We start from the raw sequence: 26,061 nt of genomic DNA on the forward strand, positions 1-26,061 counted from the left end.
AATGGTCAGAAAAGGTGGAAGGCACGTGCCCAATGCACACTTCACTCCATTGCCTCGAGCACCTGTGTCCTTGTATAGCATTTACAGATGTTCATTCCTGAGCCTGCATCTCCTCCTCATTTCCTCCCAATCTGTTAGAATCTATACCATTCTTTATTACACTTCATCATGGAGGGAAGCGGGCATGGCCTGGGCCAGGTTTAGTAATTGTAAACTTGGAATATGTGGTAATAAGATGCTGGCAGCAAGTATGGAAAGTATGGGGAGGCTTAAAAAGAAGACGTAATGGGGAAAGAAGGACTTATAGAATATCATAGTCCCGCGGAGAATGGTGCAGAATTTGGAAAAAAAAAAGGGTTGAGAAATATATACAGAGATGTAGCAGACCTGGATTTGTTTTTTCATTTTTTTTGTCCATTGAGACATGTCCCGATATTTAAGAATCCAGCCTTCGTATGAAATCAGAGACTTTTGGTGGCGCTATAGGGACTTCTAGACTTCAGCGGGTTCTGTATTACAGCCCATAAACTGATAGAGGGTAGGAAGTAATTAACTAAAACCTTTATCCACAGGCACTGGACACGGACTCTTGAGTGACTAATTTGTAATAAATAGCACTTACAAAACAGGGCGGCAATTATGGACGGTGACATTTTCATAGAGCTGCAGTTTTGTGATTCTGCCAAATGATTATCAGATTTCATCCGTAGAAATAGAAGGAAACATGAAGACGAATGGCTTTCATTATAGATACATGAACAAGGAGTGAGGTTTCCAGCGCTTTATTCTAGTTTTTAACAATGTGGAATGGCAGGAATATTTCTACCTGATGAAAAAGCTACAAGTAGATAACCATGCACATTGCACCACCTACAGGTGGTTTGTAGGTATTACATCTCACAGGGTCCATATGTCTGGCATTGTCTTTTATTGAAGGGGTTTCCAGTATTTAAACAAATGGGGCAAAGAGCAGGAAAGTTGAAAAAAGTATCCCACAATACTCAGCTGTTCAATTCCCTGCCATTCCAGCAGCGCCGCCCCAGGGGTCTCCATCACTTCTTTCCGCATCAGTATGTCGAGTCCGCAAAGAGATGGCAAAAAGCAGACCACGGACCCGTTGAAGTCAATGGGTCTGAAAAAAACATGGATGTTACACGGACGTCATCCGTATTTTGTGCATCTGTGTTTTGCAGACCGCAAAACACGTCCGTTTACATGAGCCCTTTGGTGACCTCTGGAACCAATCACTGACCTCAGCGGTGATGTCCCCCGCACTTGACTGCTGAGGTGAGCAATTGGCTGTAGAAGTCACATGGCTGTGTTTGATGTCATCACTGCGGGACAGGTTAACAAAGACCAGCACAGACGACCGAAGGCATTGGACAAGTATTTTTATTTTATTATGGTTCCTGCTCTTTTTTTCAGTTCACAACATTACTCGGTCCCCCATGGATTGTAAAATGTACTTTTCTGCTTCCCTACCATTTTGGACAAAAATATATAAAATGTCCAATAGAAGTAGTCGGGAACCCCGCAGATGAACTGTTTGAGAAGGCACTCGGGTATGTGACGTCACATTCATCGGTCACATGACCTAGGCGCAGCTCAGCCCCATAGAAGTGAATGAGGTTGGGCTGTGATACCAAGCACAGCTGCTATACAATGTATGGTGCTGTGATTGGTGAGCACGTAGAAGGCTGTGGTGCTCACAGGAGCGCCTGTACCTTCTCAAACAGATGATCGGTGGGGGTCCCGGGTGTGAGACCCCCACAGATTAGATACTGGTGACCTATCCTGAGGATAGGTCAAAAGCATTAAACTCCCGGAAAACCCCTTTTGAAGGTGTTGTCCAAGATTTTGGATTTGATAGCCTACCCTTTTGAACGGCCATCAACATCCCTGCACTCCCGCTGATCAGGTCATTCAGAGTAGCTCCCGCCCTTTTTTTTTAAAGGCTGGTCCCAGCTTGACACGCAGAATATGGCTGGCAATGCCAAGCAGCGGGTGCAGCACCGATCTGCCTATGGCATGTTTAGCTACTTCCTGTGTGCCGAATCAGGACCAGGAAATGGAGAGCAGCGACAGAACGGCAGCGGTGGGAAAACGGTCAGCTGAGTTTATATTGTATTTTAGAAAAAAATCTCCCTGGAAAACCTCTTTAGTATCTTACTTCTAAGCTGAAGTATGATGATTGAAGTTACAGGCTGCACTATAGAAAGATGTTCCTATCATGACCCATGAGAAGACCTCAGCCCATACGAATAAAGGATTTTAGATTAATTGACGTAATTCTGCTAATGAACGGGAAAAATGAAGACAATTTCATATTGCTTGAGGGAGGACCTCGACCCAGTAAAGGATTTTGGATTATCTGATGTTGTTCTGTTAATTAAAGGATTAGAGATTATTTGACATAGTTCTGGTTTGTATCGCTTCAGCAAGTGAGATTTATCATGTAGAGAAAGTTAATACAAGGCACTTACTAATGTATTGTGATTGTCCATATTGCCTCCTTTGCTGGCTTGATTCATTTGCCCTTCACATTATGCACTGCGAGTTTCCAGGGGTTATGACCACCCTTCAATCCAGTGCGCATAGGCCGGCGCTTTTTTCTATAGTTTACAAGCACGGCCACCGCTGCTGGATTGCATGGTGGTCATAACCCCTGGAGGCACCCAGTGTGCTGTCCACATTTTTTGTGGGCCCCATTGAAATGAATGGTTCCACATCCTATCTGCAAAAAAATGCAGATCGGATGCAGAAAAAAAAATTGTCGTGGGCCCTAAGGACTCATGCACACGACCGTATGTATTTTGCGGTCCGCAAAACACGGATCCTCAAAAAAAGGGTGACGTCCATGTGGCAGCTGTTTTTTTTTTTTTTCTTTTTGCTGATCCATTGTAACAATGCCTGTCCTTGTCCGCAAAACAGAGGTTTTATTTTTTTGCAGAACGGACTTGCGGACATATGGAAACTGAATACACACGGAGTGATTTCCGTTTTTTTTGCGGACCCATTGAAGTGAATGTTTCTGCATACGGGCCGCAAAAAAATGGAACAGACACGGAAAGAAAATACGGTCGTGTGCATGAGCCCTAAGTCTGAAACTGCACTGCAAAGAGATTCTTTTCCGCTTGTGATTTGTCAGGTGGCGTAGAAACTTGTGCGGCTCCAAATACATACTCGCCCGTAACAACCGCTCACCCAGGTATACATGTAGACAGTGATGTACACAAGGTCTCCATCACTGACACGGGTGAGAAAAATGACAATAGCCAAACACGACATATGACACATGTGAACACCCAATATGTGGTTTTCAGGTTGGTACAAGCCTCCTGTAACAAGCTGTGATTTTGGACATCTGCTCGGGTTCTCCTGGTCGTTCTAGGATGATTCTTCATTTAGCTCATGGGGTTGAGGCGATGTGGTTGCTGTTTAATTAACATAAAAGCCATGTTTCTTTTCTCTGTGGGAATGAGGAGTTTTCATCTGTGAAATATAACTTCAAGTAATTAAAGAAGACCTGTCACCGCTCCTGACCTGTCTGTTTTAATAGCTTCCTGCATTCCCCATGTAATAACAATTCTGGAGCATCTATTCTTATGACTCTATGTTGTCCCATTCCTTTATTATTTACACTAGAAGTTATGAATGAATTGCTATTAGCCTTCAATAAGGGTACAGAGGGGAGGTAACCAGTTGGGGGTGTGTACCTGCACAGTCTGAAAATGTCAGCACTGATTGGATGGAGTGAGTCTGTGCAGGCACACGCCCCCAACTGGTTACCTCCCCTCTGTACCCTTACTGCAGGCTGCTAGCAATTAATTCATAACTTATAGTGCAAATAATAAAGGAACGGCACAACATAGAGACATAAGAAAAGATGCTCCAGAATTGTTACTACATCGGGAATGCATGAAGCTATTAAAACAGGCATGTCAAGAGCAGTGAAAGGTCCTCTTTAAGACGTAAAAAAAGACGCATTCCCTTTCATATATTCTACATTTCACATGAATCCAGTCTTAATGGCTTCTTTTCCACAATGGAACTTCGTGTACTCCTTCCCCAAGACACTTTGGCTGGTCATGTACTAAGACCACTATGCCTGTTTTTGTCATAAAAAAAGTTGCAAGATCTCATTTTAGGGCCCGTGCGACAAAAAAGCTGCACATTCAGATATCCAAGAATCTAACCATCTTTATTCAAGGCACCAAAATACAAAAGTTCAGGCCCTTTTTATTATTTTTATTTTTGAATTTTCATTTCTGGTGTCTGGCACTTGGCATATCCAGCAGAAAGGAGCAGCAGCTGATGGTGGACACTTGGACCATCTTCTATTCCATTGAGGTTTCTCCATAGTTGCACCTGCTTTGCGCAACAATTGTTTTTTTGCGCATTCAGTTGGGTTTTGTAGCAGTATAATGTTATGACACTGGAAGAGTTCCATGTAGAGAAGGATTTGGGAGGACCTGTAGATCATAGCAACACAAAATCAGTGGCTTCTGAGGCTAGCAGGATATCGTCATGTATTAAGCGAGGCATGGACTTGCAGGACAGGGATGTAATATTACCACTTTACAAAGCTTTGGTGCGGCCTCATCTGGAATATGCAGTTGAGTTCTGGGCACCAGTCCATAGAAAGGATGCCCTGGAGCTGGAAAAAATACAAAGAATAGCAACTAAACTGATAGGGGCCTGAAGGGTCTTAATTATGAGGAAATGATTAATTCCCCCTGTGATGGCATTGCAGTAGAATTGAACGGATGCAGCCAGCTTTTCCCACAGATTATAGTTGATCATTGGCTTTGATAATTTAATAATTAAACCCATATTTGCTATAGGGGCCCCTCTCGCTTTCTTAAAATACTTTAAATATGGCCTCACATTTCTTAAAGGGAGTATGTTATCAGAACATGTCCTATTATTTAAATCAAATGTTTGTTTATAATTAGTTTTTTTAGTTATTTTTCCATTTCATTACTTACATTTTTTCAATCCTAATATCAGTTTTTGCACTGGCCACTAGGCCTAATAATAGACTGACACTTCATGTTCTTTACAGATCACTTCTCAGGAGCCATCTCATTATCAACACAGGCAGCATTACAACGACCTATAATACCTGTATATTGATAACAAATTCTTAACACAGGATCCACCTTTTATAATAGGTGATGATCACAGCTTATCTACTTCCCCTCCCTGCACAGGTTATTTAGCAGGGAGGGAAAACTCTCCTTTAAAATTTCAAAATAAATATAAAAATATATAAATATCTCTTTTCTGGTGTGTAAATAGTCTGTGTGGCTGCAAGATAGCTGTCATAAAATAATATGTTTCACTACCTTGTTTTAATTACTAAAAAAATTATACTACTGTAGGTGCTACATTCCCTTTAAAGGAGATTCAAGATATTAGGGCGTCCCTTCATCCTAGGCACATTTTAATTAAATCCATTATGCTCTTTCGCCCCAACTTCATAAGGTCCTGGACTGCAAAAAAATCTAAACAATAGCAGCAATCCTAGCAATAACTTCTGAGTGGTCAACTCTCCATACATCTTCCTCAGCTGTGGGGCTTATGATGCAGCCAGAGACTAATCTCCAGCTCTACACGGAGTCTTTTCTTTAATCATGACGTTCTTGTCGGCCCTGTCTCCAGCATTAGGGATGAATTGTGTTCTTTAGAATCTCACGAGGCAAAAAGAAAGAAGCTAAGAACTTGATTTCTTTTGTGTAACAGCTGCAGAACCAGGAAATGGTGAGAGCGATGATGAAGAAAGCAGAGCAGGAAATCAGCAGTAAAGTGACAGAAATGGTCAAAAACATGGAGGACCCAGTGCAGAGGCAGCGTGTCCTGGTGGAGCAAGAACGTCAGAAATATCTCCAAGACGAGGAACAGATCATCCTAAAATTAAGGTAAAAATAAATGTCATAAAATAAATCCTGTGGTCTACATACCTGGTGACTTTGCTTTAATGGGAGGAGCATTTGTAATTACACTGCGCAGCAGCTACATGCGAGACGATGCGCAGTGTAACCTTGAGGAGGAAGCATCGCTTGTGTGAGCGCCGCCTCCTCTTCAAAAAGCTGATTGGCGGGGGTGTCGGGAGTCAGACCCCACTAATCAGATATTGATGACCTATCCTGAGGATAGCTCATCGAAATGTATTGACTGCACAACCCCTTTAATTATTTAATTCCAGGGGTAAAAATCTTGTCCTGCTCATGTGATGGACACACGGGTGTATGACTTGCATTGCATTGCAGTTACAGCATGGTCAGGTTGGGTTTACACATTCAGGTATTTTGATGCAGTTTTTACAAAGGTGGACGGCGCTGCAGAATATGTTGGTGCAACATAAATAAATCCATATATTCTACTAGCCCTCTGGCGTATGTAGAACTAGAAGTCCCAGCGGAGGGTGCAGGTAGACTGTACAGGCAGAGGCTCTGTTGTCAGGTGCCGCCCCTCACCTCCTCCTACAGAAGGTCATTTTTCATCGAGGACACCCAATCTGTCCATATTTAGTGCCGGATTTCCGTGCCCTTGGTCTACATCCATAATCACCGTAGAGTCTGCGAGGCACTGACATTTTTATAGAAATGTTCTGTTTTTTTTTATTTTAGACTATTGTCAGCTATTCAATTTCTAGTAACAGCACTTCCAGCACCTATACTTCTCGGAGACATCCGCAGCCGCTCTGCTGGGAGCGCACGCAACAGCTGGGGCCAGTCCAAGGGAAATCAATCATCCATCTTGTACCAACTGCTAAATCCACTGGCATCCGTTTCACTAATTCATTTACGAAACTGTTGTACTTGAAAAGGGCGCCCGTCTTGTTTGTAGAGGCCCCTAAATCATTGTAAAAAAACGGATATGCTGCGGGGCTGGGAAGGGAGGCAGATCAGAGGAGTGGTGGCTGTGGCAATGATGGGGGTGGTAGCTCTCACGATGGAAGGCCTCACCCTGGCGCTCTCTGGGCCGTGCAGTGATGGTAGGACACTCCCTTTCTTCCTCTGGGGCACACCCTGGGCATGAGGTGGCTGCCTGGGGCATCCTTGATGGTGCATGGTTGGTAGGTGCGAGGCAGGAGAGCAGGTGTACTGTAGATGCAGGGCCAGAGGATGATGGTGGAGCCAATGACTAGGCCAGTTTGATTACAATAAATAAAGTCTCCCTAAATGGATGATGGGAGTTGCAGCACATATAGCACCAAAATGGCACAGTTCTGAGGTATATTACATTGTATGCTTTTCCCAATAGTTGTGTATAGGCAGCAGCAATGATAGTAGTAGTAATCCTCTCTGAGTCTCTTACTAAATACACTGAAATATTCCCAAATAACTCTATGCATGCAATTGTATCTGCAATACCCAGTCTGCAGGGTGCAGATCCTCAAAAGGATGGCCAATTCGCTGTAGGCAACCCTTTCCACATGAAGTATAGTCTATTGCCATAAATGAGCTTTACCTTACTGTCTTTCCAGTACAGCCATGAAATGGTTCTCAACCATCTATGAATGTCTGTTCTCTTTCTCTTAGTTTTTTTTTCCACTCAGTTCAGTTGCTTTTCTTGCAGCTTTCAGTCTCAGGAATGGTGTTTTCCTGGATCAGGCTTCCCTTTGGGGCAACTTGGCAGAGCACACAAAAACGGGTCTTGCCTCAAGCTCTGCCAGCTAGACACTCTCTCTACTCTACAAGCTGGAAAGAGGTTGGGCTGTCAGGCCCAGCAACCCAAGACTGCCAGTTAACTATTTGCTGCCTATAGACAACCATTTAGGATTCACAATGCACAAAAAAGAATTGGTGGCCATTTGGCACCAGGAGAGGCGTGGAGTGGGCTCAGAATGCATGTTGGTACCTGCATTCCCTGGATTTAATGGAGGCCATTTTGGCACCAAAGATTACAAAAATTAAGGTGGGCCAAGCATGCATGAGGAATCTACACTCCCTGAATTGTATGGTAGCCGTCATGGCACATAACAGGTAGAATTTAGTGTTAGGTTCCCGTCTTACAGAGATCTCCTTGACGTGTTGGCAGACGGGCCCAAATAATTTTGTACAAAATGTATTTGCCAAGCATCTCTAATTTACATAATAAGCATAACATTACCATTAGAATACTTTTTGTACTTTATTTGGTTTGCAGAGAGCTGTTGCATTGTATTTTTTACAAAAAATAATACTTTAACTGTTTAAGTACTTCACACTGTATCACAATTATATGCTTTAGCATAGAATTAACTCGTTATCAGTGATCCTCTGGGTCACTGCATACAGGGGTAAATTTAACAAGAGGGGAATTTGTAAGATCGGTTTGCATGATTCTGCATTGGCGTATTATGCACCTGACGTCACACTTTTTTAGCACAGTTGATAAACATGGAGTGCACCTCATTGGCATGGACCTACACTATACTTTAGGGGTATTCTGTAAGGGTTGAAACTTTTTTGTGTTATAAAGCTTCAAATTCCCATGTTGTCTTCGCACCTGTCACTTCTCCTGACATGTTTGTTTTTGTAACTACTTGCATTCCTTATGTAATAACAACTATGGAGCATCTTTTGCTATAGCCCTGTGTTGTGCCGTTTCTCTGTTATTCCTGCTAGACATTTATTAACGTATCTGCAACTGGTCGTTACCATTGGGGAGGGGGGGTGTCCCTGCAGTCTCATACTGGCAACGCTAATTAGACAATGTCTAAATGTGCAGGCAACCCCCTTCCCACCACCACCCCACCCTACAGGTAACACACAGTTGCTGATTTTGTTAATACATTTCTAATGGCAATAACTGAGGAATGAAACAAAAGATGCCCCAGAATTGTTATTGCATGGGGAATACAATCATTTAATAAACCAATAATGCCAGAAGTAGCGACAGGTCCTCTTTAAATGCTGAAATTGTGTCTGCCTAAAGCCACCACTAAGGAGAGCTAACCGAAGCTGGGATACGTAGTTTGAATAATATGAATCCATAGTCAGTAAGCTCCCCCTAGTGTTGGCTGCAGACAACCAACATTTTAGTTTTTAACCCTTGATTGTATAAAGGAAACAAATTTATGACCAGACCTAGACCTATATAGCACATATGTGGGTTACAACCATTGGGATGTACCCATAAGGGCATGAGCTTCTAGAGGTCCCCAGATGAGGCTGATCACATCTATTCCCCATGGGTGATGAGATCCTTCAACAGAGGCAGTAGAAAACAGGATGGGAAGAGGCAAACAAGTGTTGTGTCCTTCATACATTGAATGGGGGAGTATATGGAGGAATAGACCAGCACCATAAGGTGCATTATGGAAATGGAGACGTTTTGCAGTAGAACCCTCTCTACATCATGTAAATTTCGGGAATGACGTAGCTTGTGCCCTATAAGCGGGTCATACTGCTGTAATTGGTGGTCTGCACCTTGTCCAGGACACCCCAAGAGAATGTGACGCTGATATATTTGGGGGCTGGGCCAGATATAGGTAATCTTGCCCCCAATAGATCTTCTACAACTCCTAATTCCAAACTAGGGGTGCAACAAGTTCCTGTTGTGATTGTGAAACTACAACTCCCAGGAGGCCTGCAGCTGTACATTCGCAGGTTATAGACCACTCTCCTTCTAGGCCTGTTCTGCATCTTTTGTCCTTGGACCTTGTGGGTGAATGTAAGGTCCTCGGTCATGTGGAACATGTCATTATTAAGTCCGGCTGCTCATTTCACCAGTGAAGCAATCGTTCCTTGTTACTGGTAGATATTCCCGCTCATGTGTCTGGTCGGTGCTGATAGTTCCCATGACTAACTTTCTACTTCCCCATTAGTATCAGCACGGAGCGCAGCGCAGGAAAAATCTATAAACATATTCATAGACTTTGCTGAAGCTGCAGAGCAAGGAAAACAGCGGTGCTCTGTCTGGCTGCATCCCAAAGATTTCATCCCAGAAATTTCCTGCATTAAAAGCAGATTCTAGCCATTTATTCGTCTGTTCTTGTAGGGACGCGCCTGCACTACGGAAATACTGTTTATAAAGTGCATGTCTTAAAGGGAATCTGTCACTACGACCTTGGACTGTTATCTGCAGTATTACATGAGTAGTACTGCAGATAAGGAGTCCAGATCACTAGTTTTTATTTTTCTCATGCCCCCTACGGTTTAAAGACGCACTTTAGTACATTGTCAGGACTGCTGTGCACTACATTAAGTCCTCTCCATTATGTTAGCATGGCACAGCAGTCCAGACAGACGCAGCACAGATTTTAGTGCTGACAGCGGGGGAACGGGAGGCAGAAGGAAACTAAAAAATAGTGACCTGGACTCGTTATCTGCAGTACTTCTCATGTATTACTGCAGAGCTGTGGTGACAGATTCCCTTTAATATTCTTATAGCCCATATGTGACCTATTGAAATGAATGAAAACCCTATGAAAAGAAGTTGCATTGTAAAGGTATTCCGGTTATAACAAGGTATCCCCCCCATAACTATCAGATCGGTAGGGGTCCTACCTCTGGAACCCCCAACGATCAAGAGAACAGTCGGAAGAATGGAGCAGTGGTGCACTGCCGCTCTGTTCATTCCAGGGATATGGGGGGGGGGGGCAATATTTTTTGTAGTTCCAACCAGGAATCATCTCCAAGTTGCCTTAACCCAAGAGATTGGGTTTGATGTCGGAATAACTGTGGGTTACGTCTTATGACCTTTGGTTGCTTGTTCTCCAGTGACTTGGAGAGTTTTGTGGAAGACATGAAGAAGGACTCAAGTGCTACCCGACTAGTTACACTGAAGGACGTGGAAGATCGAGCATTTCTCCTACGACAGATTGGAGAAGCGGTATCTAATCTGAAAGGTAGGAAATGAAAAGCTTCACTCCGGTTTACCAAATTTGTGTAGACAGAACATCAATCTTGGCATTAATATATCAAATATAATATCTCTATGTCGTATAGATAATATAAAAGGCAAAAATTGTATTAGAGGTTTTGAAGTTCAGCAGATTTGTGGTTGTCTGGTGAAAATCAATAAAACAGCACCACCTAGTGGTCCCATTATCACAGAAAACATCACCATGATTTTAAAAGACCATAATTTCTGATATGTACATGTCATACATATATTTTTGTATGTAAAAAGGTATATTTGGAACACGTGTAGCAGTACAGGGGACAGGATCTAGCAATGAGATATATTAGCTAGTTGGTAAAGAACTGGAGTAGGATCACATCAGTCTGAAGAACTCCAACAATCTTCTGTGTTCAGTGAAGGTCCTCATATATGGTAGAAATTAGTAGAGGTTGCCCATTGTAGTTATATCAACTTTTTGTAGATTAAAGGGGATTTCCAGGAGTACAGTACTGATGACCTATCAGGATGGGTCTTCAATATCTGATCAGTAAGGGTCCGACTCGGCTGTTTGAAGAGACCACGCCGATTGGACAAGCGTTGCAGCTCCCACACAGCATTCTAGACACAGCACTCTACATTGTATAGTGGTTCTGCTTGGTATTGCAGCTCAGGCCCATTCACCTGAATTGGACTGAGCTGCATGTAGGCTATGTGACCAATGAATGTGACCTCACACGCCTAGGATGAGGCTGCAATGCTCAATGTAAGTGGTGGGAGTTGTACCCCCATCGATCAGATATTGATGACCTATCAATATTTTACTCCCGCTAAACCACTTTAACGAGGCATTTACACAATGGGTTACTGGGCAGGTACTACTAGGTAAAGGTCAGGGTATTTCTAAAGCTGACTATATACATTAGATCAATGACAGCCTAACCTTCTGATTTCGGCAGGATTGGCTCACGAAAAAAAAATTCAGCAGTTTCCAATCGAGCACCTGGATCTGACTACTTTTGTAATTACATGTAATTAAAATTTTTGCATAGCCACAGAGTTATTTAATAAAATGTATCCATATAGCGCCACCTGCTGTTTGTTCTGTTCCTTATTTTTCTGTCCGCCTTTTCTGTCAGATAATTCAGTTATTGACATAGATGCAAAAATGTTAGCTATTGGCTTATTATTTATTTTAATTTTATTTATTTATATTAAAGCCATTTACCATGTGCACAGCTTTCTGAGATATTTGTATTTCTAGGAGAATTTCCATACCTTCAGAATAAGATGAGGGCTGTCTTACGGGTGGAGGTGGAGGCAGTTAGGTTTCTGAAGGAAGAGCCTCATAAACTGGACAGCTTATTGAAGAGGATCCGAAACATGACTGATGCCCTGTCTGCCTTAAGAAGGTGATGTCTATTAAACCCATGCATTTTATGTCTCGCCAGCTATGTACTAGGAAAAAGATATAGAATTGTACTAACATAATAAAAGGTGTAGGCTGTGTCATTATTATTCAGATGTAAGGTTGGAAATGTTGAGAGTTTTGTGTCGACTAGATTTCATGGCAGGTGGCGCTGTTGCATTGTTATTTATGAAAACTAGTTCTAAAGTCAAAGTGGTGGAAAGTGGTACTGCAAGTGACATACCCAACCAATCGACAAGATGACCAAAACTTTCTTTCACCTTCCAATAATTCAAACTTTATTTTTATCACGGTAGACATGCTTCCGAAGGATCATCGAAGAGTGTTGACTACAATCAAAATAACCAATACACAATCACCGAAAAGGTGACCGAAACAGAAATGATCCAAAACAAAGAAGAGAAAAGTCAGGTCTACCTTCAGCAAGCACAGACGGAACCAGGAAGCACAACAGAAGCCCAGACCACCTCCGTGAAGTCAGAGGTGGTACCATTGTCTGTTGGAGTTAAAGTTCACCATGTACAGAGTTCCCCCGTCCTCATGCAGCAGTCCCAGCACTCCTCCGCTCTGGTAAACCATACGTTTAACTCCAGTAACCAGAACGGTCATTTAGCCGATTCATCAGCAAATCACCAGTCCATAAACTCATCAGCTACATCAGAGCAAACTCCAACTGCACAACCCACTCACGTTAATGGATCCTCTGCTCTGTTCATTGAAGAAATTCAGCATGTAGGCTACAGGAATCGAGCAGTGTCTATAGAGGTACATAAAATATTCCAGCACTTAACATTCTTGGATCAAGGAGTGTATTGGTAATGGTGTGGGGCTTTGTTTTAGAGACTTATCATGGTAGTAGAAGTCAACATCTTGCCTTTACTTTTCCAATATGGCATCATAGAGAACACCAAACTGGAGGTCTCAATAGTGTCCAGTAAATGGCCTTCCATAAGTATCAATCAAGAAGCTGCAGTTACTATAAATGTTACTTTTAATACATTTTATTGTCCCTTCGACGGGCACTTCAACAAGCCAAACCTATTGGGTTAGCTATATGCCCTAATCTATAGGGACCTGCTTTTAGCCATAGATCATATACCTAGTTGGAAATACATGATTATATCTTATTCGATCCAGTGGCCAAGCTTCAGATTAGTTTTCATCTTGACCCACTATGGGGTCTTTTTACCCATGCACAGGGCAATATTATGAATAGGAACCCTCAGTGCTCCATCAACCGCTCATTACATTTCTTAATTAAACATTTTTAACTTTAAAATAGAAGATCTAAATCCAGTTCCTGTTTGTATTTTTTTCTCGTTCTTGACCATTCATGGTGTGCTTCTAATTCTACTTCTAGGAAGCAGAGAGGAAATTTGAAGAAAAAAGACAGAACTTGGACCACTACAATAGGAAAGAATTTGAGAAGATGTTGGAAGAAGCACAAGCCAATATAATGAAGTCAATCCCCAGTCTAGAAGTGCCATCACAGACTTCAAAAACCGAGAGCATAGACAAAGCAGAGGCTAATGGTATGATCCATGAGATAAAACATTGTCATTTTCTTAAAGGTATTATGGGGTGGTCCAAGATTTAAAAAAAAATAACAGAGTAGGGATGATAAAATAAAACAGCAATCAATACTCACCTACTAAATCCCCCACCACTACAGCGCCACTGGTCCCCTAAAAGTCCTTATTTACTTGTCATGCTGTGATGACATCACATGCACTCATGTGAATATTGCAGCCAATCCATGACCTCAGCAGCCTTGTGCCATACATGAAGTCATCACCACTGAGACCAGTGATTGTCTAAAGCAGTTATGTGTGGCATATCATCACTGCACAGAGTTAATGACCGGTAGGGACCACTCTGTGGAAGATTTACCAGGTAGGTACTGTTGTATTTGTATTTTATCACATTCTTTGGTTTTAGTAATTTTTTTTATAAACCTGGACAATCCCTTTAAATGCTTTAATTTAAAACTCCCTCCATTTTGAGAATATGAATGGTACATAAAGGTGCCCATTCGTATTTGGATACGTTTTGGTGCATTGTAAGTCTGAAATGCATAGATAGTAGATCAAATAAAGTGCGGATAGCTTTGACAGCAATGGTCTTCTGTAGACGTTGGGAGCTTCTTATATGGAATCCACTAGAACTTTACTATATATATGTGGTTTTCTTTGTCCTAGAAGGAGGTCAAGAAAGTGAGCAAGAAAATGATAAGTTAACCAAGTCTCCACCTCCACCCCCTCCTCGTCGTATGTACCCCCTTGGAAGTGGTTTGAGCAGTTCATGGACGTCAGACTGGAAAGATAGCAAGGTGAATATAGTGTCATGCTGTCTCCCATATATAAATCACAAGTTAAGTACTAGTATTTTATATAACTGACTAAAAAGGTCCTCCAGAAAATGAAATCTGTTCATGAGATGTAGTCAAGCAGGGTTACATTGGTATTCCGGCAGAATGTTAATTTTTCCTAAATCAAAACAGGACTCAGAAGATGTCCCTCCACCACCACCACCAAAAACAATCAAGCCAGAGATAGAGAGTCCCATCAAGAGTTCCCAAGTGAAGGATGAGGAGGAAGAGGAAGGAGAGAGGATCATGGCAGAACTTCAGGTAACGCTCAGATTTTGTTTTCCTTGTGTTACAGGACTTTTTCCCTTAAGAAGACAAAAGTCAAAGCACATCTTTTGAAATGTGCATAAAATATAAACTGCAGAATTGTGTTGTGTTCACAATAGTTTAGACCTGTGCTGATGGATCCACTACATAAAGTTGGCCGACATAAGGCAGACAGCACTTTTAGAGGGTTGCAAGGCCCCAAGACATGGAGTAGACATGCAGACACCTTCAGTATTTATGTTCCTTCTTTGGCCAGGAAAATATGGAAATCAATTTCTCCAAAGTAAATGTTTTTAGATATATTGTCCATAGTTGCATAATAAACTAGCCACAGTTTGACATCTTCTCTATGCCCCTGCACCTCTTTGTCCTCTTCTAGAAGGAAGTTATGATGAGTGACCTATTAGCAGCCATGTGCGGATCACTACCTCTTCCTGTGGCAGAACTCAGTCCTATAGACTCCTAGCCCGTCCCTGGCTCTGGTGCACAAAACAGAGGAGGCGGAAAATGACGGCTCCTCTGTTCTCTGTGGTTGGGCAGATCATTCAGTTTACCAGAGTCCTCATTTTCATTCATTTGCTCAGGCAAGAACCCTATAGGCGTATATTTTATTTCCTGACTAGCTTGTGATTTAGTGGAATACAGATAATATAATTCTGTGTAGGAAAAGCTCCATGTAACATTCTACATCTTGTAGGCTTTCCAGAAGTGTTCTGTAGTGGAAATTAATTCAAAGGTGCAATATGAGCTCCCAAAAACAGAGGTCCAGGAGAGAGATTTCAGACCTTCAGGTTTAGCTCTACCCAAGGAAAAGAAGGTAATTTGTAAGGCCGTTACTTTCCTGGCCTGTACTAACTAACCCTACGTTACTAAATAACTGTACAGTCTACGAGCTACAAGATGTCCCTTATGCATCTAACAAGACTTCTAATATCCTTATCTACAGTGGTGGCTTTCATAACGCACTTTTCAGCTTGCATGCATATCTGTATATTTATTGGAATGTTTTTAATGGGAAGCTGAGTTATGGGGAGCTGTTTGTTCAAGTATCAGACTGAAGATCTGATTTAGCTGACTCTAAGTCTGCCAGCCAAGAAGGAACCCTTCTGGATTTTACTCATTGGCAACACACTACTTGCTCAACAGGCTTAAAACAAATCTATGATTGACTCTTTCTTCTTGACAAGCAGCTCGGCCAGGTCAGAAAGTCACCAATGGCCACAGTGTTCCCGCCATGTCTCAGGCAGACCTTGGGAGATGCAAAGCAGCTCTACAGTGTGAGGCCCCATCAAAAATCACCCAATGAGTCAGCTTCCCAGAGCTTGTGACTGTGTAAATTTTGTGGTTTGCATCCTGTGCACCCCATCAATGTTAGGGCTCATGCACACGACCGTATGCCCTCCGAAGCATACGGTCTGTGAGCGGGCCATATGTCCCGGGGTGGCATAGATCGTGCTGTGCGCATCAGGCCACCCTCAGGGCTATTGTCCCGCATTCATAAGATCATATGAGTGCGGGGCAATAGTCCCGCGGGCGGCCCGATACGTACAGCATCATAGTAACCTATGATGCTGTGCGCTCCAGTGCGCACGATGTATGCCGCTCCGGGACACATGGCCCGCTCACAGACCGTATGTCTCGGAGGGCATACGGTCGTGTGCATGAGCCCTTATACTGCCATTTTAACACATCACTGGTGTCCCTGTGCATCCCTAGCCTTATCCGTTTATTTACAGGATCAGTTTATCTTAATTATAGCGTATATATTTTTGTTCTCACACAGCAGTTTTGTTGCAGAAGTTTTAGCTTCTGAAAATCCACTCCAAACATCTAAATAGGGTTGTTCCTGCAGCATGTGCATGAATTTGTAGAAAACTGGAACAGTTACTGAAATTTCTGCAAGTCACGGAGAGGCCACCATGCGGTGACAGCAATGAGGTCACCACAACCGCATACACTTGCAACCACCAATGGCCACACAAATTTGTAGGCAATTAATCCATTAAGGCACTATTTTGTGCAACCCTTGGTCACCGTATGTGGCCCCCCTCTGTAAGCCCAGCCTAGTATTCCAAAGTAATTAACCTAAAATCTTCCCGTTTTCATCTCCACAGAGATTGCTTTTATAATTTGTATTCTTGGAAGTGCAATTATAACATCAATCACTGTGTATTACTTTATACTAATATATTGCTTAATCCATTGGGTCATATTGACATCATAGTGTGAAGTCCCCTTTGGGGACCCCTTTCTATTAGCCAAAGCTAATTCTTCACCTGTTATGAGGGAATTGGGATTTTGCTTCCTCTGGAGTAACACTGTAGGACTGTTGGCGTTCCCCACTCGTGGTCACAACCAGGCCTGACTGAAGGGCTATAATTTAGCCGAAACGTTGCCATATTGCATTGTTGTGCACCATCATGTCCGGCTGAATAAAATTATCTAATTATCTCACCAACTAATTGTACAACTACTGTAGGACTATAGTCATGTCAGCTATGTAGAAGTAATGAGACAACCCCTTCAATGTGTGAAAAAGTTCAAAAAAGAACAACTCTCCCAGAATGCAATGCTGCAGAGTATATGGCACAATACGGCTAGGTCTACACGACGAAATGTCGCGCGACAATTTTTATAATGATTGTCTATGGTGTTGCACTGCGACATACTGCGGCGCAACAGTTGCAAAAAATCCATTCGAATTCGGCAACTGTCGCGTTGCAGCATGTCGCAGTGCGACACCATAGACGATCATAAAAGTTGTCGCGCGACATTGGTGCAACATCAATGTCGCACGACACATGTTGCAGTGTAGTTGTGCCCTATGTGTCGCGCGCGTCACATGTCATCATGTAGACCTAGCCTAAGAAGGTGTACTGGATGTAGAATCACCCAAAAAAAAGGGGTTGCCTGAGTTATATAAAAACTTGGGCAACCCCTGTAAATGGCCTAAAACAGGCATGTCCAAAGTGCGGCCCTCCAGCTGTTGCAAAACTACAACTCCCCGCATGCCTGGATAGCTTACAGCTATTAGGGCATGCTGAAAGTTGTAGTTTTGCAACAGCTGGAGGGCCGCACTTTGGACATGCCTGGCCTAAAATAACAAATGAGTGGATACTCACCTTTTTACTTTGCTGTTTCTTCTAGCGGTGCACTACGGTCTTCCCGCTGCTGTCATCTTCTTGGATTCAGTGGTGACATTCCATGCACAATTCACCACTGCAGCCAATCACTGGCCTCAACGTGCACGGGATGTCCTTGCTGAAGCCAGCGATTGGCTGCAGTGGTAAGTTAACCTGTGTGCACAGAAAGTCGCTATTACAGCTGGAAAGACAAACAGCAGCGAGGTGGACCGATTTGTTGTTTTATGCTGTTTTCAGGGGGTGGCCTTGGTTTTTATATAACTCGGACAACCCCTTTTATGTGAATATTCCTTGCCATGTTTTGGTGGACTAACCTTGGTAAACAGTCAAAAGATTTGGGTATTTTTGGACAAGAAGGAGAAGGTTTATCTGTGGTAATAAGTCAGAGCAACTGGACTTGTATTTTCTCTTGGAGATGTTTCACTAGTTATGCGACTGGTTTTCTCAGTTAAAATTGAAAATGACTAACGAAACATCTTTAAGAGAAAATACAAGTCCAGTTGCTTTGACTTATTACTGCTGCTATACCACAAACTGGATGAAGGACAAATTTCACAGACAAGGAAAAGGTTTGTGGTTTTCCCTTCACATTAATTGAGGTTTCGGCAGCTTTTATTATTGTTTTAAATGCTTCTATTAATCTTTTTTAGGCATCATAACCAACTTACCTAACTCTGACTTGACGTTGAATAATTTTATTCACCTTAAAGGAGCTATTCTATTTAACAAGTCAATTTCCCCTCTAATATTTCCCCATAGGTGCCATGCAATATTTCAAAAGAAAGTGTAAGTCCTGAAAGCCCAAAAGTTGTTGAAAGCACTGAGGACAAGTGGAAAATTCTATCCATATCAAGTCCTGCACCTGATTCTGCTCAGTTTAGTCAGGTGGAGAAGGTTGTAGTGAACAAACAGTCTACATACAGTCTGTTCATAGGCAGGGATGAGCCTAGCTCTACAGACAGGGAAGAATCCTGTAAAGAAAAGTAAAAATGAAGAATTAGCAAACATGAACGTATATAAATTTCACAACAACGAAAACCTAAAGCACTTGAGTTCTACAATGCCAGAAGTGGTTAATGGAGGAACAGATCACAAAATCTCAGAGACAAGTTCCACATTTGTCAAAGCTTTTAATGTAGAGAGACAGGATAGCTCAGTAAGTAGCTCTCCAACCCAAGAACAGGGATTGCCTTACTTAGATTTAGGCCAGACCGTTGTATTAAGGCAAAAAAATTCTCGTAGGACTACCAGCCAACAGTCTGAAGACCTCGAGTCTCCTGCTGTTTCACCGACTGAGCCAAGGTCTCCAGCAGATAACATTGCTTTTATGATCACGAATACTGAGGTGCAGGTCCTGTCAACAGGTGAAGTTCAAGATATTGTAAACCGGAAGGGTGGAGAGGTGCAAACAGTTAATGTTGATAAAGAAAATGTGAAAACAATTCCTTCCAACAATTTGGACACACAAGATTCTGTTGTGTGCACAGATAAGAAACCAGTCATTATCATATTTGACGAACCAATGGATATAAGAGCTGCCTATAAAAGGTTGTCAACAATATTCGAAGAATGTGATGATGAGCTGGAAAAAATGATGTCAGAAGCAAAGATTGATGAGGAGGAGGAGGAAGAAGAAGATGATAAGGAATTGAGTGTCCATCTGCCTGAAGAAGAAAGGGTTAAGGAAAGCAAAATGGTCAACAATACCCAAAATGTCTCAAAATCAAACAAATACAGATTTAATTATCCATCTCTATCAGAAATGAAGCAGACTATGTTTCAGGATCATGTCTCCCAGGGTTTCCTCCCCGATGAAGAAAAGACTGATGCATCTGACTATCAGTATGGCCAGAGACAAGATGTAAAGAAAAAGTTTAAGTTCAAATTTCCTAAAAAACAGTTGGCGGCTCTAACCCAAGCAATCCGTACAGGGACGAAAACTGGGAAGAAGACCTTGCAAGTTGTGGTCTACGAGGACGAAGAAGAGCCTGATGGGACTGTAAAGCAACACAAAGAAGCAAAAAGGTTTGAAATTGAAAGATCGAAGAGCAAAGAAGAAGCTATCCAACCTGAAACTCATAACCTTGAAGAACAAGAACATGTGTCGAGGACTGATGAGATAAGGCAAAATACATATAGAACCTTAGACAGTCTTGAGGAAACCATCAAGCAGCTAGAAAATACAATAAGTGGAATGACACCAAGACCAGGATCTGATCTTATAGAATCGAGAGACGATAACAAAACATTGACAATAACCTCTTTGGTGTCTAAAGGATCTGTGTTAGCGGATAATACAAAACCCGTTCTAGAGTCTCCATCATCCATACCTACCACAGCACGCAAGGTACCAGTGCACAAGACCTCCAAAGTCTAACAGTGTGCTTTTGATCAATTGGTGCCTAATCCTTTGAGTGGTGTTCTTCTGGTGGTTGGCTTTTCCTATAGGTATCTAACAAGCTGCTGGTCTAATAAGGTTGATAACTTGGTGATGGGCAGATGAAAGAACAAAAAAAAAAAAAAAAAAAGAACCTGCTTGATTGACATGACCTGTGTTTTTATTTCTCCTATGATTTGTATGGCTTTAACCTCTGGTATTTCCACTGCATGACTAGAGATTGATAAGATGTTGCTCAAGCATTGAATGTGAACAATGGATTAAATCAGTTCTGTTGTATGATTTTTTTATTTTTTTTATTTTTCTGTCTCTCTTCCCGTTGGCTTGTTCCTATAGGGATCAAACGGAGCACCACAAACCAGCAGAATGCCAGTACCAATGTCTTCTAAAACTAGACAAGGAAGCATGGAAAAAACTAGCAAACAGCCAAAGCTACAGGAGCCGCAGCGTCAATTCAGACAGGTAGTTTTACCGTAGAACAACAATTTTGGAAGGACAAAAAAAAAAAAAAGCTTTTTAAAAACCTACAAGCCAAGTTACTGAATCAGTGTAACCAAAACAAGGATGGCGTTTGCTTTCGCTCTTGTTTTTGTTAAAAAAAAATCTGGATCTGGTGGCATGAGAAATCCTGTAGTACTGTCTCACTCTCGCCATATCTCTGCATGCCTGCAATAATAAAAAACACCCACTTGCTTTGTTCCACCTCAAGATGTTCAGATGAGATGAACGAAACCTTGGCTTACTGCGGTAACACGCAACAGCCCTTGCGGGAGGGTATAAAATCGGAGAGAGAGAGCACGCGTGAGCAGTGGTGTCTGTGTCGTCCGGTTACTAACATGTATGTGCCACCGCATTCCATTAACCGCTTGCCATCTTGTCACCACTCTTCTCACACAGCATGTAGAGCACCGCACTATCGCCCCAGCAGGCATCCACATCCTCCACGTCTCAAGTTCTCTAAACCTTTCTGTGCTTTATGGTTTCTGCCAGGTCCAGTGAGAACGTCGGCATATAAAGTGTTTCTTATATGGGGGCTTTGTTCCTGCGCCCGTGTTGGTGTATTAATGTTGAACGTTTTGACAAACTTGTCTCCCGCCATCTTTATTTGCAGGCTAACGGAGGTACTAAGAAAGCTGGTGGGGATATTAAGGCTGCTTCCCCTACTTTATCTGCTTCTAAGATTCCAGCTCTTTCTCCTAACACTGGAAAAAGCAGCTCTGTTTCTGCTCAGTGTAATGATACCTCTAACTCCCATAATCCCCCTGTGAAGTCCCACGTCCCAGTAACTAATTCTAACTCTCAGACCGCTCGTACCGTTAACGCTCCCTCCCTTATCCGTCCTGTCCATAACGGCACGTCAAAGCTACAGAGCCCAACCTATTCAGGTAAAGGTCACCATCTCTCGTTTTCACTGCAGAATACAAATGGCAGACCATCTCCTCCTACTTCCTCCTCTTCTGCTACTTCTCCCTCTACTTCTGTCTCTCCCACTTCACTGACTCAAGGTATGAAGAGCATCCGTACCATCCACACACCTAGCTTCACCAGCTACAAGTCACAGAACGGAAGCGCAACCAAGCTCGCCACCCAAAAGGACTCCTCCTAACTTGTGCAGACTCATCGGTCTAGGTGTCTTCAGTTCAATTCCACCCACAGCGCCCTCTGCTGGCATGTTGTTGTCATCTATGTACATAACACACCGGTATATCCTCGTCAAGATAGTTGCTGTTGTAATTATAGGCTTTTTCTTTTATCGGTCTCTGTTTCTATGTAAATTAGTGTGTGTGTGTGTGTGTGTGTGACTGTATATATTACTATACTGTATGTTTGCATGAGTGTGTATCCCTTCGGAAAGGCGTCCATTACGTGAGGATGCGGATTATTTTGTATAGACTATTTTTCACTATGGGACTTGCAGGAGAATAAATCTAGAGTGGAGTTTTTGCTTTTGCTTTCCAATCATGCTGGCTTTGACTACAGATTTCTATTTTTGTCGACTATACATCACTGTTGCTTTTATTTTTTTGCCAAGATATTTTCATAGGGGACATAAGAGTATGTTTATAAATTTGGGTTGGGGGGGGAGGGGAGGGTTACCCAAGTGCAATATTCTTAAAGGGAGTCTTTCATCAAAAAAAATAAAAATAAAAAAGTCATATATATATAAAAGGAAAAGCTTAAAATCAGGCAGTATAAAATATTTTCTTACCAGAATATTTAGGCAATATCCTATTTACTTTACATCAATGGAAGCTCTTCCATTGACATATCTGTAAATAATATTCGTGAAGTCACATTCTGATGTCAGAAGATGATGATTCTACAGAGATAAGCAGCGCTTTATAGGTCTCCAGGTCACTGGTAGCTCCCTTGCCCTTATAAAAAAAGGAAAAAAAAAAAGAAGAGGTTCTTCAGCAGCTGCAGTGTGTAATGTATAGTTATCCGCCCTAGCTGCTGCAAAATCTCACAATACTATGCCTTAGAAGCGAAGGGCATTCCATATCAATTAAGGTGCGTTTTACGGACTGCCATCCGCGAAACAGACAAAAATAGGACATGTTCTATTTTATTTATTTATTTTTGCGGGGCAGCGGAACGGCCATGTGCTGTCCGCATCTTTTGTGGCCCCGTTGAAATGAATGGGTCCACATCCAATCCGCAAAAGATGCGGATCGGACGTGGAACAAAAATACGGTCGTCTGAATGGGGCCTTAGCGGTAGACAGAATCTTTCCTTGAGGTCAAGGCTTTTCCAATATCCTAGGAATCTATAATCTTGTTAGTCCGGGTCATGAAACCCACGGTAGGGTCACATTACGTCCGACTGAATGAGGCCTTTGTTTAAAAAAAAGAGGTGTTGCAGCAGCTGAGGTGTGTTATAAGAAATTACATCCCAGCCCTACTATAAATTGTAAGAATACCAAACGTCACCTCGGAGTTCAGTAACTATTCTAAGGTTCCGTAACGTGTGTGTTTTCTGTTACCTATCAATTAGATTTGGTTTATAGAAGATGCCGTTTTGCTTGTACTTTCTAAATTGCCATAAAGTGAGACACTGACACTGCTGCAAAATATGCCGCAAACAAAGAATACTTAGTTCTAGAAAGTTAGATTATTTATTGTAACTTCACGCAGAGGTTTTTTATTTTTTTTTGAGAAATCACAAGGACTATGGTTAATGTTTTTTGATGATCGACCCCCTTTAAGTGGCACCACTGCCCTGTGGATCTAGGTGTGAACATGAAATGACACATTTATCGGTTTCGATTTCCCAGAATGCTACTGCCGACCACAGCCCTTAAACCATGTTATTTTTACTGTCCTGTAAGACAGGTGTGTACATAGACATACTTTTTACTTCTACATAGAGATGCTCTCATATTTAGGCAGTGTGTGTCAGCCCGTGGGGGCTGTGTGAACTGCGACTCCCGTCATCCTGGCCGATGATAGTAGTTGTAGTCCGAGTCACGCGTGGCCTAACTCTCATTGTTCATGCATGCTTTCAGACAGCGGCAACTTGGAAAGGAAGAGCTTGCACAGATTTTGTAAATTTATCGATTTGTATAACTACTGTAACAAATATCTGTAAAAAGCAGATCACTTTTCTGAAATAAAATAAAGTGATGCATGCGGTTCTCTACACACGACTGCTCCGTGTCCTGGTGAAAAACCTCTATTTATTACAGTTTGCCGTCATTCAGTCGCCTGTACAGCAGGCACCCGACTCCTATGGTTTAAGTGGACTGATGTTACATCACCATAGACTTCTATGGTAATAAACCATGAGTCTGGGTCTTGTAGTTACCCAAATGGGTTGTGAGGTTCACACTGCTGTACTATAGCTGCATTTTGAGCGTCCTATACAACACCCGGATGACGCTCCATAGAAGCTTTAGGCCTAGTTCACACTTCAGGGATTTGGTCGGCGATTTCCATCAGGGACTGTGAGCCTACATGGGGATGAGGTATAATGGAAACATCTGCACCTCCTTCTGTGTTTTTGTCCTGCACCTGGTTTTGGCTCACAATCACTAAAGTATGAACTAGGCCTTAGGGCTCATTCAGACTAAGGTAAGGGTTCTGTGCCCGTGCTGTGGACTACAATACGGGCACGGAGCCCTTACCTTCGTCTGAATGGGCCCTTAAAGCGCCAAGTTTATTTCAGTTGGACCAACCCGGAGGGGTCAGGTGGGTTGCGTTATGACCACAGTCTGAAACTAATTCTGTACATCTACACACACCGTCTATATGACATTTATTATTTACTGCATTTGTCGTTTCTCTCTATACTCGTCTGGAGAGGTCTAGTCGTTGTTTTATAAGAGTTTCTATTTATTTGTATTGTTTTACTGCTCCATGGTCAGGTTACTAGAGAGCAGATAAGTTCCTAGTGAATCTTTATTACAAATTATGATTCCTTTTCGGCATGAGCGAATTACCGGTAATTCATCTCGTCAGCAAGAGGTCTTGGCCTGTGAGGGTCTGTCCCCAAAATGTGAAAAAGCGCTCACCTGCCTCTTGATTGACAGAGCCGGACATCTCGCAGAGGCTCTGCTTCCGGGCAGCAGCGCATGAACAGTTACTGCTCTGGAAGAGCTTCTTCACCGGCGGGGACAGCCGCTCACAGGTGAAGACCCTTTGCTGATGAGACAAATCGATTTGTCAGAATTGATTCGCTCACACTTCGGCTAGGGCTACACGGCGACTAGTGTCATGTAACACAGAGTACAATTACACTGCAACATGTGTCGCGTGACATTGATGTCGCACAAAAGTTGCGCACCTTTTTTTTATAAATAGGGATGAGCGAATCGACTTTGGATGAAACATCCGAAGTCGATTCGCATAAAACTTAGTTCCAATACTGTACGGAGCAGGCACTCTGTACAGTATTAGAATGTATTGACTCCGATGAGACAAAGTTATTGCTTCGCGAGACTTTGCGCAATAACTTAATAAATTTATTTGTACTGTAAAAAACCAATTCCCGAACTCTGGTTCGGTTCCAAGTGGTACCTTGGAACCGAACCCTAGTTCGGAAAATGTTTTTTTTTTTTACAGTACAAATTAATTATGAAGTTATTGCACGAAGTCTCGTGAAGCAATAACTTCGGCTCATCGGAGCCAATACATTCTAATACTGTACGGAGCTCTTGCTCCGTACAGTATTAGAACAAAGTTTTATGCGAATCGACTTTGGATGTTTCATACAAAGTCTATTCGCTCATCCCTATTTATAATGATGGCCTATGGTGACATGCTGCGACTGCGACGCAACTGTCACAGGAAAATCCACCTCGGATGGATTTTTTGCGACTGTCGTGTTGCAGTGGCAGCGCGACACCATAGACCAGGCATGCTCAACCTGCGGCCCTCCAGCTGTTGCAAAACTACAACTCCCAGCATGCCTGAACAGCCTACAGCAGGGCATTGTGGGAGTTGTAGTTTTACAACAGCTGGAGGGCCGCAGGTTGAGCATGCCTGCCATAGACCATCATTATAAAAAATGTTGCGCGACAACTGTCGTCGTGTAGCCCTAGCCTTACCCCCTTGACTACTCCTTGCACCCCGCCCCCCCGCACGGACAGATGTGCACATTGCAGTTGTGGCGCTATCCATGGTTT

The 26,061-nt window shown here is 42.5% G+C and overlaps 1 protein-coding gene across 1 annotated transcript in view; it reads left to right on the forward strand.

Annotated features, from left to right (window-relative positions):
* The window catches only part of KIAA1217 (KIAA1217 ortholog), a 414,351-nt gene extending 390,267 nt beyond the window's left edge, over positions 1 to 24,084 (forward strand). The window contains 12 exon segments of the mRNA XM_044293610.1: positions 5,746 to 5,921; positions 10,713 to 10,840; positions 12,098 to 12,245; positions 12,559 to 13,027; positions 13,623 to 13,794; positions 14,461 to 14,591; positions 14,763 to 14,891; positions 15,595 to 15,714; positions 18,800 to 19,005; positions 19,007 to 20,387; positions 20,775 to 20,900; positions 21,550 to 24,084. Coding sequence (XP_044149545.1) covers positions 5,746 to 5,921; positions 10,713 to 10,840; positions 12,098 to 12,245; positions 12,559 to 13,027; positions 13,623 to 13,794; positions 14,461 to 14,591; positions 14,763 to 14,891; positions 15,595 to 15,714; positions 18,800 to 19,005; positions 19,007 to 20,387; positions 20,775 to 20,900; positions 21,550 to 22,044 — 3,681 coding nt within the window. The 3' untranslated portion in view covers positions 22,045 to 24,084.
* Positions 24,085 to 26,061: the final 1,977 nt, after the last annotated feature.

The sequence above is a fragment of the Bufo gargarizans genome, chromosome 5 (genome assembly GCF_014858855.1).
Source record: "Bufo gargarizans isolate SCDJY-AF-19 chromosome 5, ASM1485885v1, whole genome shotgun sequence".
Lineage (NCBI taxonomy): Eukaryota > Metazoa > Chordata > Amphibia > Anura > Bufonidae > Bufo > Bufo gargarizans.